The sequence below is a fragment of the Quercus suber genome, unplaced genomic scaffold (assembly GCF_002906115.3).
Source record: "Quercus suber isolate HL8 unplaced genomic scaffold, Cork oak 2.0 scaffold_875, whole genome shotgun sequence".
NCBI classification, from domain to species: Eukaryota; Viridiplantae; Streptophyta; class Magnoliopsida; order Fagales; family Fagaceae; genus Quercus; species Quercus suber.
Window position 1 is genome coordinate 59,023 of NW_027070305.1, and position 16,084 is coordinate 75,106.

The following is a 16,084-nucleotide window of genomic DNA, read 5'->3' on the forward strand; positions in this document are numbered from 1 at the left end:
GGCTATCAACCTCTCAATGGTATGGAAATGACAAGGTAGGAGATGAGGAAATTCCCAAAACAAATATGTAGAGGATTGTGGATATAACAATTTCTAACTCTTAAGGTGTTTGGCTAGGGTTTTTCTCTCAGAAGCTCTCCTTAACATTTGTGGGTAATGTGGGTATAAATAGTGTAGGCACAGAAAGTGCGTATCAGACTGGACAGGCTGGCAGAACAGAATGCCTCGCGGGTGTTTCGCGGGAAGGCCTTACCCGTGAGATACTTGCGAGACACAGCTGTCTCTATCTAGCCTGACTCTTCGCATTCCAGCACGTGCAGGGCACATGAGTCATTTCGCGGGTAACTAAGTCGCGATATACCTGCGAGAAATCTTCAATCTTCAAATGCTTGAGTCTTCACACACACTCTCTTTATCACACAACTCTTACAGAGAAATCCCATAATAAATACAGGGTACAACACATTGAATATAATTACAATAAAATTTGGCACGGAATATAAGCCAACAAAACAAATAGTTGTAAATAACAACTTTACAGTTTTAAACCTAGTTGGTATTAGTCCAAACCTCAGGATAGTTTATTGGAACTAACCCATTTATTTTTTTGGTAAATGATGATCGACGGTGGTGGCTGGTTGGCCAAAGGTGGTGGTTGGCCGTTGATGGCATTAGCAATCTCCCATGGCGCTGATGAAGGTTGGTGGCTAGTGGGGATTGTTTGAGTTTTTCTATTTTCTATTTATTTTGGAAAACTGAATCAATAAAAATATGAAAATTAGATTTAAATTAAATAGGCATCCATATGACAATTTCTTATTGGTGGGCATACAATGGAGTAGGTAAGATAGGACTGAAGATTTGGACTCTGAATAACTAAGTAATTATAGAAACCCATATACCAAATAATTATATTTCGGTTTGATTTGAACTGAAATCAACATTTATATTCTTTTATTTTATATAAGAAACAATGATATTCATATTTGAGTAAATCAAATCATTAGAAAAAATATAAAAATAGAGAAAATTATAAAACTCATTAGAAACTTACTTCGGCTAGAATCTAAGGTGTTCATATTTATTGGTAACAAGGTTAACATGAATGTAACCACTTGAAATGATCTCTGAACTTTAGAATGGAAATAATATGTAATTAAAAAAATGGTAGTAGAATTAACAATAAGATTAATAATCAAATTTACAAATGAATTAAAATAGAATTTTGTTCAAAAAAAAGGACAAAAAGGAAAGATATGCAGATATAATCTTGAAAAATTCACTCGGACAATGCTCTGAACGCGAAAGTGTGCAGTTTCGCCCCCTTCTCCCATACTGAGTCACAGGCAGCGCCTCGGAATTGGCATACCTCACTTTTCCATGTTCGATTGCTACATCCTAAAATTGTCCAGCATTTAAATCATCTGAAGTTTACGTGTTACATGGGAAAAACCAGTTACTCAAAGAAAAATGAAAATAACAAAGGCATTTCATAACCATGAATTAAGAAAAACCATTCTCATTGTAGTCCACTAAAAACTACTAATATTAACTAGCATTTTATCAAGTTGTACAAATGGTTTTTTTTTTAAAAGAAAAAAAAAAAAAAAGAGAAAAAGGCTTCAGTAGTTTGTTTTTGCCTAAATAATAATGATAATAATAATAATAATAAAAGCTTAGGAATGTGGATGGAAAGCCTTATGCACACTCGGTTTTGTTGCTAAACAGCAATGGGATGGATGTGTTTTACAGAGGGACTTCTTTGACGTACAAGGTTATTGGAGGTGTCTTTGATTTTTACTTCTTTGCTGGGCCTACACCTTTGGGCGTGATTGATCAGTACACTTCCTTTGTTGGCAGGCCAGCTCCAATGCCTTATTGGTCTCTGGGTATGACTCACTTTTCACCCTTATCCATCACTTTCTTTTACTGCATAAGATTATTATTTTTATTTATTTATGGAAACTGCATAATAATATTTTATTACTGAATATGACTTTTTTTTTTTTAATGCCATATAGTTTAGTGAATATGTCATATAGTTAATAGTTTAATTTTGGCGTGAATTTACCGAAAATAGGCTACTTTAATTTCAGTCGTAATGACCTGGAATTTCATCTGATGTGGAAAATGGAGGTTTCTCATTCTGGTTTACATTACTGAAATGGTATTTTTTGGCCGTTCCGGCACAGAATTTAAAAAAAAAAAAACTATTCCAACCGATTACATGATGATTCATAAGAACATTGCAAATGTTATAATTTATTAAGAAGGCTATGTAATTATTAAAAGAACATTGACTTTTCAACCATTATATAGTGAAATGAATAAAGTCTCCTCTTTTTTTTTTTTTCGGGGTGTGGGGGGAGACTATGAACTATTTTCATAATAAAAAGCTACAATTACATTTTGGTAAAGGGCTTGTTAAATGAACTATATTCTCTTCAATCCAAGTGGAAAAATTGTCATTGTTTAAAGCTTGTTTTGCTAATAAGTGAGCAGGGCTATTACCTTCTATGCAAATTTTTAATATATATATATGAAATTCGGAGGAATGATTTATTCTTGAATCAGTACTAGGTTGTAGTAAACTCTGTCATTTATAAATTACTGTCATGTATAATCATGCAACAGAATAAAATATCATATTGGCAAATCCATGAGTTAGGTGCTGATTGGTGTTGGTCATTTGGCTGTATGCACCGTCACAGACGCATATGATACTGGAGGAATAGGATGCTTTGTTATTTTCTAATTGAGGTTGGTGGGTTGGCCACTATAATTTAATGTACTTTATTGTTATTTTGTTCTCTTCTAATTGTTTACTCAATCACTCTCATAAACAGCTTTTAGGTTCAAAAGATCCTGCATTGTTTGATAGGATATTAGGAATATTTCACATTGAACATCACAAAAAAGTAACCTGTTTTGGCGTAATGGTTTTTTTTTTTTTTTTTTAAAGCAAGAATGTAGGCCTAAAAGTTATTCTTGGTTTTATCCCAAGAAAAAAAAATTTAATCTTTTATCTTTCATACTTTATGGTCTATATCAAAGATAAGGCCACATGTAAAGTTGGAAGCTCTAGTTTTTCTTAAGCATTTAAATATTTTTCTGCATTCTGCCCAAACTCTTCAAAGCCAAAAATCTTGGTCTTTTTTTTCACACTTTTCTAAAAAGTAGCTGATAGGGCCCCATTTGATGCTAATTCTAGGCAGCCATTTCCATCAGCATTCATCTATCTGGGGCCAATACTCTCCATACACCACTTCCTTGTCCTTTGAGTGTGAGTGGAGACTGCCTTGGGTTGTGGGGATTGGGGAATGTGTATGGTGTAATTGTTGTCTCCTTGCATTACAGCTAGTCCATGTCGGTGTGAGAAATAATTGGACTTTGAGAAAAGTTGACTTAAAGTGAATTACTTTTTGTTTTATTTTTTTTTTTATGTGGGGCTTAGGATCTCTCCGTTTGAAATGAATACTTATTATGAGATAAATTAAATATATTTAAATTTAAAAATGTATCTAGTACCACATCATTTAAATTTTTAAATGACATGATATCTAGAAAATAAAACCTTGATTGTGAAATGGACTCTCTCTGTTTCAAGTGGAACCAAGAGAATCCTGTTCCAACTTCCCAATAATAAGGGATGAAAAACCTTTGGTTTGAATTGACATGCCACTTAGCTACAAAGCCCTTGTCGCCTTATGCTTATTACCTTTTTGGGTTAGAAACTTTGAAAGAGTAAAAGCAACAACACAATTCTTGTAAAGTAGTTTACTTGATCATCTTGATATGTGACCTGCTAATAAGTAAGGTGGAATATGACCTTTTTCTTAGGCTTCTTAACCTATTCTCTCTTAAAAGTAGCCAGCTAAAATTCTGGACTTCCAAGCAATGGCAATTCTTGTTATAAAAGTATCATAACACCTCCAGTTGCTCTAAACTGCCAGAACTCTGCACTGCAAGTTCCTCTTCCAACTGTTTCAATTAATCAAAGGGTTTAATGATGTATACTTAATTCAAGCTTATCGTAAGAAATTAAGAAAGTGTGATTCCTTTTTTAATTTCTTGCCTATATTTGATGCTACAGGATTCCACCAATGCAGATGGGGTTACCATAATTTATCTGTAGTTGAAGACGTTGTTGCGAATTACCAAAAGGCTCAAATCCCACTTGATGTGATTTGGAATGATGATGATCATATGGATGGACACAAGGACTTCACCCTCAACCCCATCAACTACCCTCATTCGAAGCTTTCGGCATTCCTTGACAAAATACACAGCATTGGTATGAAATACATTGTCCTTATTGATCCTGGAATTGCTGTTAATTCCAGTTATGGCGTATATCAAAGGGGAATTTCCAATGACGTATTCATTAAGTATGAGGATGAACCCTACTTAGCTCAAGTTTGGCCAGGGGCTGTATACTTCCCTGACTTCCTAAACCCAAAAACTGTATCATGGTGGGGTGATGAAATCCGCCGCTTTCACGAGCTTGTCCCTGTTGATGGTTTATGGATTGACATGAATGAAGCTTCAAATTTCTGTTCTGGGAAGTGTACAATCCCAAAGGGCAAGCAGTGTCCCACTGGGACAGGTCCTGGCTGGGATTGCTGCTTGGACTGCAAGAACATTACAAAGACAAGATGGGATGCTCCTCCTTACAAGATAAATGCTTCAGGTTTGCAGAAACCAGTAGGGTTTAAAACCATAGCAACTAGTGCAGTTCACTACAATGGTGTTTTGGAGTATGATGCTCACAGTCTCTATGGTTTCTCTCAATCCATTGCAACTCACAAAGCCCTTCAAGGACTCGAAGGCAAGCGTCCATTTATATTATCTCGCTCCACTTATGTTGGTTCAGGCCAATATGCTGCCCATTGGACCGGAGATAACCAAGGCACTTGGGAGAATTTGAGGTACTCAATTTCCACAATGCTCAATTTTGGTATATTTGGGGTGCCAATGGTTGGTTCAGATATATGTGGGTTTTATCCACAACCAACAGAAGAGCTTTGCAATCGTTGGATTGAAGTTGGTGCTTTCTACCCCTTCTCAAGGGATCATGCAAACTACTACTCCCCAAGACAGGAGCTTTATCAATGGGAATCAGTAGCTGAGTCTGCCAGAAATGCTTTGGGTATGAGGTATAAGCTCCTGCCTTACCTGTACACCTTGAACTACGAGGCTCATATTAGCGGAGCCCCAATTGCCAGGCCACTTTTCTTCTCATTCCCAACTTACACTGAGGTTTATGGGCTGAGCACCCAATTCTTGCTAGGGAGCAGTCTCATGGTATCTCCAGTTCTTGAGCAAGGGAAATCAGAGGTTACAGCTCTGTTTCCCCCGGGTTCTTGGTACAGTTTGTTTGATATTACGCAGACTATCACATCAAAAGGCGGGCTCAAAGTTACCCTTGATGCGCCTTTGCATGTTGTTAATGTGCATTTGTATCAAAATACCATTTTACCAATGCAGCAGGGTGGAATGATATCAAAGGAAGCCAGAAAGACACCTTTCAACCTCATAGTGACATTCCCAGCAGGGGTGTCTGACGGGGAAGCCAGAGGGAACCTTTTCATTGATGATGATGAGTTGCCAGAAATGAAACTTGGAAATGGTTATTCCACATATATTGATTTTTATGCAACAGTTGCTAAGGGAACTGTGAAGGTGTGGTCAGAAGTCCAGGAGGGCAAGTTTGCTTTAGCTCAGGGTTTGTACATTGAGAAGATTTCAGTGTTGGGATTGGATGGAAGTGGACAAGCATCTGCACTTGAGATTGATGGAAAACCAGTGACGAATGCTTCGAACATAGAGTTAAGCACAACCAAGCAAAATGTGTTGGAAGATGGAGGAGATAAGGTGAAGATAGTGATGGTAGAGATTAAGGATTTGTCATTAGATGTAGGAAAGAACTTTGCCATTACGTGGAACATGGGGACCAAAGGTTGAGGATAAGAGGATTATGTTGGATTTTTTGTTATTCTCTTCTCTCTCTCTCTCTCTTTTTCTCTTTTTTTTTTTTTTTTTTTTTTTCCCTTTTTTGGGTCAAAGGATTTTTTGTTATTCTCTTTATCTTGTTTTGATGCTTTTTCATTATCTTAAAATGTAGCTACTGCAACCCAAAATTAAACTTTCAAATTATGTCTTTCTAATATTCTTAAACGGTGGTCACTTCTTCTCTCTCACATGCAAAAAATAAAAAAAAAATAATTTTTTGAAAACAAAAAACAAAAAGAAAAAAAGGAGAAACTAAACACATGTTTTGTTCTTGAATGGTATTTCCATTTGATGTTTCATTTTGGGGAAGTAAAAACAGTTTAATTCCTTAGAATAAATTGTACCAGAAATCAGGCTGTTGTTGATTTTCCTCTTAGAACCAACCATCTGAGGCCCATTTCTGTCATAACTTAGTCCATGGTCAAGCCCAGGTCTGTGATTCCTAACTGATGGTACATATTTTTTTTTTTTTGGGGGGGGGGGGGGGGGGTGGTGGAGTGATGGATTCGTACGTGTGTTCATTGAAAAATTATGTATGAGGATTGTTGTTTGATCCAAACAGCAAATATGATTATATGAAATCATGTACAATCAACCTTCTCTCACAATAATTATCTTATATGTGGGATATATTCATCATTTTCATAGTGTATGACCCCCACAACATGTGAAGCACATGCTTTAAAAGGGAAAACGCTTATATCCGATCCGTGAAATACATCCTTTCTATAATTGCATATTAAACACATATTTATAAAAGTTATAGAAGCTATAATTTGTACCCACATATATAATATTGGTTCTTATAATATTTAAGAAATATTTTCCAACAATACTTCATCTGTGTTATATTGCAAATTAAATATATTTCATTTGTGTAAGAATCTCATTCACTCTCCTTGGTTTTTTTTTTTATTTTTTTTTTTTAAGACATCTTATTTAGCACATCAATATAAGTTATTAGCCTTAAAATTTCATGCGAGATCACAACTTGCTGTCTTTTAGCCTCTTACAGGCAACCAACAGGGCTTCAATAATTATTCACACAACTAAATACAATTTATTAGGAAGACTAAATTGGGAACCAAATTAATATTTTTCTAGTTACTTGAGAATCAAATTAATAATTTATCTCTTTCTTTTTCTTTTTTCTTTTTTCTTTTTTCTTATTTTAACTTTTGTCTTTATAAGTCCATATCTCTGTGTAAGTCCAAAACATCAACCAATTTAAAATGCAGAGTGACCTAATAGCATGTACAAACAAAGAACTTTTCGACCATTGGAATAATTGGATCTTGTTACTGTTGTATACCCATCGTAGCATCTTGGGAAATCCAATGATGTGGACGGGGATAAGCTCGACTCACGTGAACTCTTTGAAAGATTGGGCTACTAAATTTTTGTCAGTTTGCTCATATTTTCTGCCGTGATACATTTGATTAGAGTCCACATTGGAGGGCCTATTCAATCGGTTTGGATCTCTCTAGCAGTGCATTGGGCTAAGATGTCTTTATAGAAAATTTCATCCCCATTACTTTTTTAGGCTGGTCCATCCCTAAACAGTGGTATAAAGGTCATGAGCTGAACTAAGTGTCATCAACTTTTGTAACTTTGTGTATGACTAGCATCAGCTTATTCGGTTTTTTTTTTTTTTTTTTTTTTTGCTGTTTGATTTTTGATAAAAGTATGTTAAAATATATTTGTACTTTGAGAAAGTAAGAAAATATTAGATTTAAAGGATTTAAAAAAACGCCGGACACAAACGGTGACTCAGTGCCTCAGTTTGGTAACATTTATTTGTTAGTGTTTTGAAGTTGTATTTTGAAAATTTGCGATTTCAGAACATGTCACCAAAGAGCAATGCCAATTACAGCTTAGACATAAATTGTTAACTTTAAATTTTGTCATTTTCCTTTTAGATTAAGTGTATTGCAGACTTGGCAGTCAATATAATGACCCTCGCAAAATCTAAAGAAATTTTGTCATAGCCGCGAATCAAGCTTGTCATTATAATATTATACCATCGAATCCAAGAAAAGCCCATTGCAAATTAAAAATTTCTAAATCTATCTGAACGGATATAAAATATTAAAATTTTTAACCAGTTAATACACTTATCCGATCAGATAGAATAATGACTCACCTGACCTAATTAAGTATCGTTATAGGGATAGCAATAGCATTAGTTTAATATTGATATTTTGGCAAACTCAATGACTCACCTGAGATTAAATAAAATATTAAATAAAAAACGGCCATTATGATTATATAACTTGTTGAAATTAGGGAAAAAGAAATTAGGATACGATTTCCCACCACTCTCCGCTATTCCATTGTTCTATTCATTACATCAACATGCACATGCCACTGCTGTTGAAACTTGAAAGCGGGACTACTTTCATTTTTGTATGTATCTTAGCCTGCCTAACTTCAACTAATTAGTAATTAGTACATCCTCTCCTCTCTTTTCTTTTCTTTTCTTTTTATCCTCTAAATTTTAGTTAGGTGGGATCCGGGACGGATTTATATATTGACTAGGGGCCAATGGGCTCCCTAAATTTTATTTTATTTTTATAAAAAATATTAGTCTATTAATAGGTACTAATTTTAATAATTTTGTTCAATAAAATTACATTTTTCCTCCTTAACAATGTCATCAATTCTTTTAAGAATAATGTTTTAGTCACACACTTTTTTACAACATTTCTACAAACTATTAAGGTAGCAAGTTTTTATTGGTTTGCATACATGCATCACTTTTTACTTATCAATAACCATCCACCACATTAGTAATTTGTGAAAAATTTATAGTTTTAGCATTTCTACCTTTTAAAGGTCATAAAAATTAATAGATTAAATCTAAAACAAAATATACAAGTCCCAAAAAATTAGCCCAACAACAAAAATTACCAATAATAAAGCTAAAAAAAAAATTAAGCATAATCAATCTATTTTACCAAAACAAACAATTTAGTCATTTAAAAAGTTAAAAAAAAAAAAATCCTTAGTAATAAAGTAGTAGAGTCAAAGGTCAAAACTGCCGCATACAACAAATAGCAAAGCCGCCCTCTAACTCCAAGTTCTGACTCCGTCACTGATTAGGATTTGAGATGAGAGAATTACTTGTGGGGTTGTGGACCATAATCCAATTTGACTAAGTAAGTCTCCATTAGATAACAAAATTTGATACTCCCTAATTCTATTGCTAAAGTGGAAGCTTTAGCAGCAATGTGGGCCCTTGACTTTGCATCTGAAATTGGTATTCCCACAGCTCTTCTCGAAAGTGACTTGGAGACCACCATTAACTCCTTGAATGATGCAGATGATTCATTAACCATTTACGAAGTTTGATTTTTGAAGCAAAGTCAATCGTAGAATCTTTTCACCATATTAGCTTTTCTCACACGTCAAGAAGGCAATTCTGTACTTCATAATCTTGCTAGACATGTTACATATCATAGGTTTTTTGGTGTGAATGGAGGATGTTTCTCCACACCTCAATGTTGCATTCTTAGCCGATTTGGCTTCTATAACATCCTTTTCAAAAATAATAATAACTAGCCGCAGACCCGTGCGTTGCGCGTGTTAATTTTTTAGATAAAATATTATTTTAGTCCCTAGAATTTATAAAGAGTTAAAAAAAAAAAAGTTTCATCATATTTTTCATAATCTTGTCTATAACATTTTTTCTATTATCATATATTTATTATGGCCTCCCTAAAATTTTAAAAAAAAAAAAATATTAGTATATTAATAGGTACTAATTTTAGTAAATTTGTTTAATAAAATTACATTTTACCCTTTAACAATGTCATCAATTCTTTTAAGAGTAATGTTTTAGTCACACACTTTTTTACAACATTTCTATAAACTATTAAGGTAGCAAATTCTTATTGGCTTGCACACATGTATCACTTTTTACTTATCAATAATCACTCACCACATTAGTAATTTGTAAAAAATTTTGTAGTTTTAGCATTTCCCCACTCTTAAAGGTCACAAAAATTAATAGATTAAATCTAAATCAAAATATACAAGTCCCAAAAAATTTGCCCAACAACAAAAATTACCAATAATAAAGCTAAAAAAATTAAGCCCAATCAATCTATTTTACCCAAAACAAACAATTTGGTCATTTAAAAAGTAAAAAAAAAAAAATCCTTAGTTATAAAGTAATAAAATCAAAGGCCGGAACTGCCGCACACAACTAATAGCAAAGCCACCCCATAACTTTAAGTCCTGACTCCGTCACTGGGTGGGATTTGAGATGAGAGAGTTACTTGTGGGGTTGTGGACCATAATCCAATTTGACTAAGTAAGTCTCTATTAGATAACAAAATTTGATACTCCCTAATTCTATTGCTAAAGTGGAAGCTTTAGCAGCAATGTGGGCCCTTGACTTTGCATCTGAAATTGGTATTTCCACAGCTCTTCTCGAAGGTGACTTGGAGACCACAATTAACTCCTTGAAGGATGCAGATGATTATTTAGCCATTTACGAAATTTGATTTTTGAAGCAAAGTCGATCGCAGAATCTTTTCACCATATTAGCTTTTCTCACACGTCGGGAAGGCAATTCTGTACTTCCCAATCTTGCCAGACACGTTATACATGTCATAGGTTTTTTTTTTTTGGTGAATAGAGGATATTTCTTTACACCTTAATATTGTATTCTCAGCCGATTTGGCTTCTATAACATCCTTCTCAAAAAATAATAATAATAATAACAAAATAAATAAATAAATGTATATATTTTATGAAGATCGCAAGGTCATGAGACCATATGATATCAGACAAAATCACACTTTGGATCTTCTTATATTTGTAGTTTCTTGTTTCTGTCTGTCCTTAAACATAGCCTTTCATAGCCCAATGTCAATGCATTTATGGGACCATGTTCCATGTTTCTTGATATCTGATTTCTTGAACACTGACTCTTGTTTCCGAGTATCCTTGCTGCTTTTTCTATGAGCAATTACTCAAGACGGATTGAATGGTATCTTATGTTGCGGCATCATTAGAGATATGGAATCAAAATCATTTTCTACTTGTGGAAAATACTCAAATATGATTTAAATAACGAAAGATGAATTGCATATAACTCTACAGACTAAAGTTTGCATTTATTAATAAGTTCCAGTTAACTCAATTAATAAAGTTTCTTTTTATCAAATGAGATCTGTAATTCAAATATCGTCTATATGTTTTTTTTTAATTAAAAAAAACCAATTAATATCTTAGTCAGATGATGAGAACAACCATGTGGAGTGGACACCAATCACGCCATAAGTTGAAGTTTTATCCTATCTAAAAAAAAAAAAAAAACATTTGGAAAGAAGAGTCAAAATAAAGGAAGATAAAAGGGTAGAGAAAGAATGATATTAAGGTAGAAAGTAGTGGGGAGATGAAGAAGCAAAAGGAAATGAGAGTTTTGGAAAATTAATAATAAAAATAATGGTTAAAAGATATTTAAATTTTTAAATAATTAAGTCACCTTAAATGAGAAAATGTTAAAAAAATATATATAAGAAAAATTGAAAACAAAAAATGATGATGTGGCGGCTGATGTGGCTCAACGTGAGCGTAGCAACATTAAATGCTACGCTTCAGCTTTTAGTAATATATAGATAATAACAAAATAAATAAATCAGATATGGTATATGATATATACCTTCAGAAACACGGAAGAAAGAAGAGGTATATATTTTATGAAGATCGCATGGTCATGAGACCATACGATATCAGACAAAATCACACTTTGGATCTTCTTATATTTGTAGTTTCTTGTTTCTGTCTGTACTTAAACATAGCTTTCATTGCCCAATGTCAATGCATTCATGGGACCATGTTCCATGTTTCTTGATATCTGGATTTCTTGAACACTGACTCTTGTTTCCGAGTATCCTTAATTGCTGCTTTTTCTATAAGCAATTACTCAAGACGGATTGAATGGTATCTTATGTTGCAGCATCATTAGAGATATGGAATCAAAATCATTTTCTACTTCTGGAAAATACTCAAATATGATTTAAATAACGAAATAAGATGAATTGCATATAACTCTACAAACTAAAGTTTGGATTTATTAATAAATTCTAGTTAACTCAATTAATAAAGTTTATTGTTATCAAATAAGAGATTTGTAATTCAAACATTGCCTATATATATATATATATTTAAAAAAAAAAAACCAATTAGTATCTTAGTCAGACGATGAGAATAACTATACGGAGTAGACACTAATCACGCCATAAGTTGAAGTTTTATCCTATCTATAAAATTTATAAAATTAAAAATTAAAAAAAAAAAACATTTGGATATGTTGTCTTAAAATATATCATATATTATACGATAAAAATTTCTTCTATAAATTGTAATTGCATTTAGTGTGTTGTGTGTAGTTTAACTTGCCTCACCCTCCTTTAAAAGTTATTATAATTTTTGAGTGAAATTTATGATGTGTCTTTGTGTTAATCCATTTTCCTCTCTCTTGTATCTCTTGTATGTATCTTTGTTTGTTTCTTAAAAAAGAAAAAAAAAAAAAAAAGTATTTGCTTTCTCCTTTTGTGTACAATCCTTTTGGCCTTTTATTTTAATTTTTTTTTTATGGGATTTGGCCTTTTATTTAACACACTTAAAAGACCGTGGTACATTGTACTTTTTCCATATTATCTGTTAATTACTAGTGATTTACTCTAAATGAATATATCCTAAAACAATTCACATATTTTATAAAGAATTACAATGATTTATGTTAAATTATTTACTCATTTAAAATATATATTTTTTTTAAATAGAAACTAGGTGTTATTCTCTATGCTTTTGTCAAATTGCCTATTTTATTATTCAATTTCAATGAAATTAATGAATTATTTTCTTTTACAAATAACACCCTTGGACTTTAACTTGAGTGCAAATTTAGATCTTTCCTTTTATTAGAATTCTGTTAGTGTTTAAATAAATAAATAAATACAAGAATTTTGATAGTGATTTCAATTAATTTTATAAATTTAATCATGTGATGTGTACATGGTTCTACCACATCATCTAATTTTTAAAATGATATTATTACTTGTGGACATCACGAGATTAAATTCCTTATATTTTAATGAAAATTTTTAAATAAAGATCTGATTGATCACAGTACTAAAATTCATGGAGTTGATTGTTCAAATCTAAAATCAAGTACGAATTTGACATTTTTTTTTTTTGGCTGAATAAAAAAGGGGGTCTCCGGTGTGGGGTCGAGGTGTGGGCTCATCGACCCCATACCACGTGACGGTAATGGGTAATACCACGTGTACCACACGAGCTTTGCTGGGGTTATTGCTCGAACCACTCCTCTCTGGGTGCAGAATGTCAAGCCAAAATTCAAGGATGATATTTTTAAAACTCACTATAAAATATTACAAGAAATTTGATTTGTCACAAACCTCATGTTGAGGGAATTAATTTTTTAAAGGGGAAAAAATATTTTCTCTCCCTTATGTTGGGGATGGTTCACAATTCCCCCTTTTTATCTTTGAAATTGACCAATTTCTCCCTCTATGATTTAAAAATGAGCAAATACCCCCAATATGTTATTTTTTAGTTAAATCCAATGGAATCACAATGATTACAAATGCAATATTCCAACAAAATAACAATGCAATCCTCGAAAAACATTTACTTATTTCATTGGATTTGACTAAGAAAGTAACAAATTGAATGTATTTGCTTATTTCCCAAATATATAGGAGGAAATTGGTTGGTTTAAAAAATAAGGGCAATAATTGTGAATTACCTCAAACATGGAGGGGGAAGTGTTTTTTCCTCTATTTAAATTTAAAATTTTATTGGTGGAATTAAACCCTACATCAAAGTGCAAGGGTGAAATTTATAAAAACCCTAATAATTAATAGATGTTGCCAAGACCCTTGTAACTTAACTAGTTTGACACGTCATGGTGTGTCCAACAAAGATATCTACAATTTAAAATTCCCCCTCCTCCAAACTATCGATTAAAAAAAAACTATAATATATGTTCTTTTAAAAGAGAAGAAATTTATAAAAGCCTAACTATTAATTATAATAGTTATTATTTAATGAGGGGAAAATAATCATAGCTGTTGTTAATAAAAAAAAAAAAATTATAAAACCCATAACTATTAAGTAATTAAAAATTTAAAATAGATGTTCTTAAGAAGAAATATCCCCTTTGTGCCTTAACAATCCCTCCGAGAGTATCACCTTTATTGGGCCATGCCCAAGGAGTATGCAAGCCTGATTAATAGTTTCCTTGACCAATGTAATCCAAGATGACTTAGAAGAGGAGCTTGGTGGAAAAATCTGGATAGCCCAAGGAAGGCCATCGGACATGAACCACCAGAAGAGGTTGAGATGAAGTCCACACCTGGCTAGAAAGTAGGAAATCGAGGGAAGCAACAATAACAAGTGTGGATTTAAGGGGGGGGGGGGGGGGGGCTTCCTAGGGAAGCACAGGGGGGGGGGGGGGGGGAGCTTCCTAGGGAAGCATCCATTACCTCCGCATTGAATACATTGCAACAACTATTTCAACCACATTTATGACTGAATGACACTTGAATGGTGCTAAGACAACCTATAGTTCACTTAACATATCTTCTAAAGATGGGATGGGACAAGTATCTAGTTTCAGGATGACAAGAAGACCATTATAAAAGGAGGAAGAATCCCAATGAATAGGGATTGAAACATAGAGAGTAGAGAGGGAGAATCATTCATTAACTTGTAATACCTCAAGTGTAGTAGGGCTTCTCAACTACTAGAGGAAACATTAATATAACCATTTATGCTTACTTTAACTTGTTAAGACTATGTTTTTCTATCTATATACGTTTTCTGACTTTGACTCGTTAGATAAGAAGCCCAAGTGTTGGTTTGCATTCTCATCTTTGCAAATTAATTGTAGTGGGCCTCGATCTAAGCCCAATTCCCCATTGGGCCTCAATTTTTTGCCCCCACACAATTTTTATTTAAATATCATATTATATTTTATTCTTAAGCTCTTTATAATTAATTATGTTTGTGGGTGATTTAACTTTAGTTCAAATTTTATGTATGATAGTTATACATATTTTCTTGTGAAATTATCGGACTAGTGAAATATTAAAAGTGAATATCAATAAACTTAAGTGGTTTATGTATTATTTATTATTGAGTGTGTTAATTTATTCAGAAAAAAGGCAAAAAGAATATGTTAGAAATATATTTAGAATTTTTTAAATTATTTTATGTAAAAATTAATGTCCATATTCAGTTGAACAACCCATCATAGATAAGAATAAACACCCATTCATGCTAAAGACATAGTATTTTTTTTTTTTTGGGGGGTCAATATATGGAAACGAATTTCATAGGATATGAATAGCAAAAAAAATAAATTTTATAAGATATGAAGTGACATATTATACTTATTAGAATTTCACTTTCATATGAAACACTGTGATATCACTTGTATTCTGCATAAAGCATAACTTGTTTGGTGAAATTGGTCATGTTTTTTGTTACCTAATTAGATCATATCAAATGTCCTCTGGTAAGAGCCATATGGTTTAAAAGTAAGTGGGGGTTAAGGTTTGATGGGCTAAGATTTTCCTCCTCTTCCCATTTATTCAATTTTTGTTATTCCCTCCTAATGTTAAATTGAGTCAAGATAACAAAGAAGATTTCCTTTTAACTGGGGTGTTGGTTTGTGATGTTGTTTGGAGGACCAGAAATCAAGTTCAATTTGAGCGACTATCTCTAAGTTTGGATAGGCTTTAAAAAAAAAAATATCCAGCTTGATTGCCAAGGGCTGGAGAGGGGAGGTGGTATTTGCTTGTTGTAAAAGAGTGAACACCACCTTCCATTTCCAAGCAAAGGTAGAAGCAATCAAATGGACTCTTTGGTTGGCCTTAGATTTAGATGCTGAAGCAATTTGTATTGAATTTAATTCTAAAATTTGTGTTGATGCCTTATCCTCCCCTAGTATGGAAATTCCATGGAGAATTACTTGTATTTGCTCAGATATATTGGCTTTGAAGTCTCAAATCCAAAATTGTTGTATCTTCTG

General features: G+C 33.0%; 1 protein-coding gene across 1 annotated transcript; it reads left to right on the top strand.

Moving 5' to 3' along the window:
* The first annotated feature begins 1,681 nt into the window (after positions 1 to 1,681).
* LOC136061436 (alpha-xylosidase 1-like) lies at positions 1,682 to 6,165 on the top strand. Its single transcript, XM_065768010.1, has 2 exons — positions 1,682 to 1,889; positions 4,094 to 6,165. Exons 1-2 carry the CDS (start codon positions 1,736 to 1,738, stop codon positions 5,962 to 5,964), a joined length of 2,025 nt encoding a protein of 674 aa, XP_065624082.1. The 5' UTR covers positions 1,682 to 1,735; the 3' UTR covers positions 5,965 to 6,165.
* The last annotated feature ends 9,919 nt before the right edge of the window (positions 6,166 to 16,084 follow it).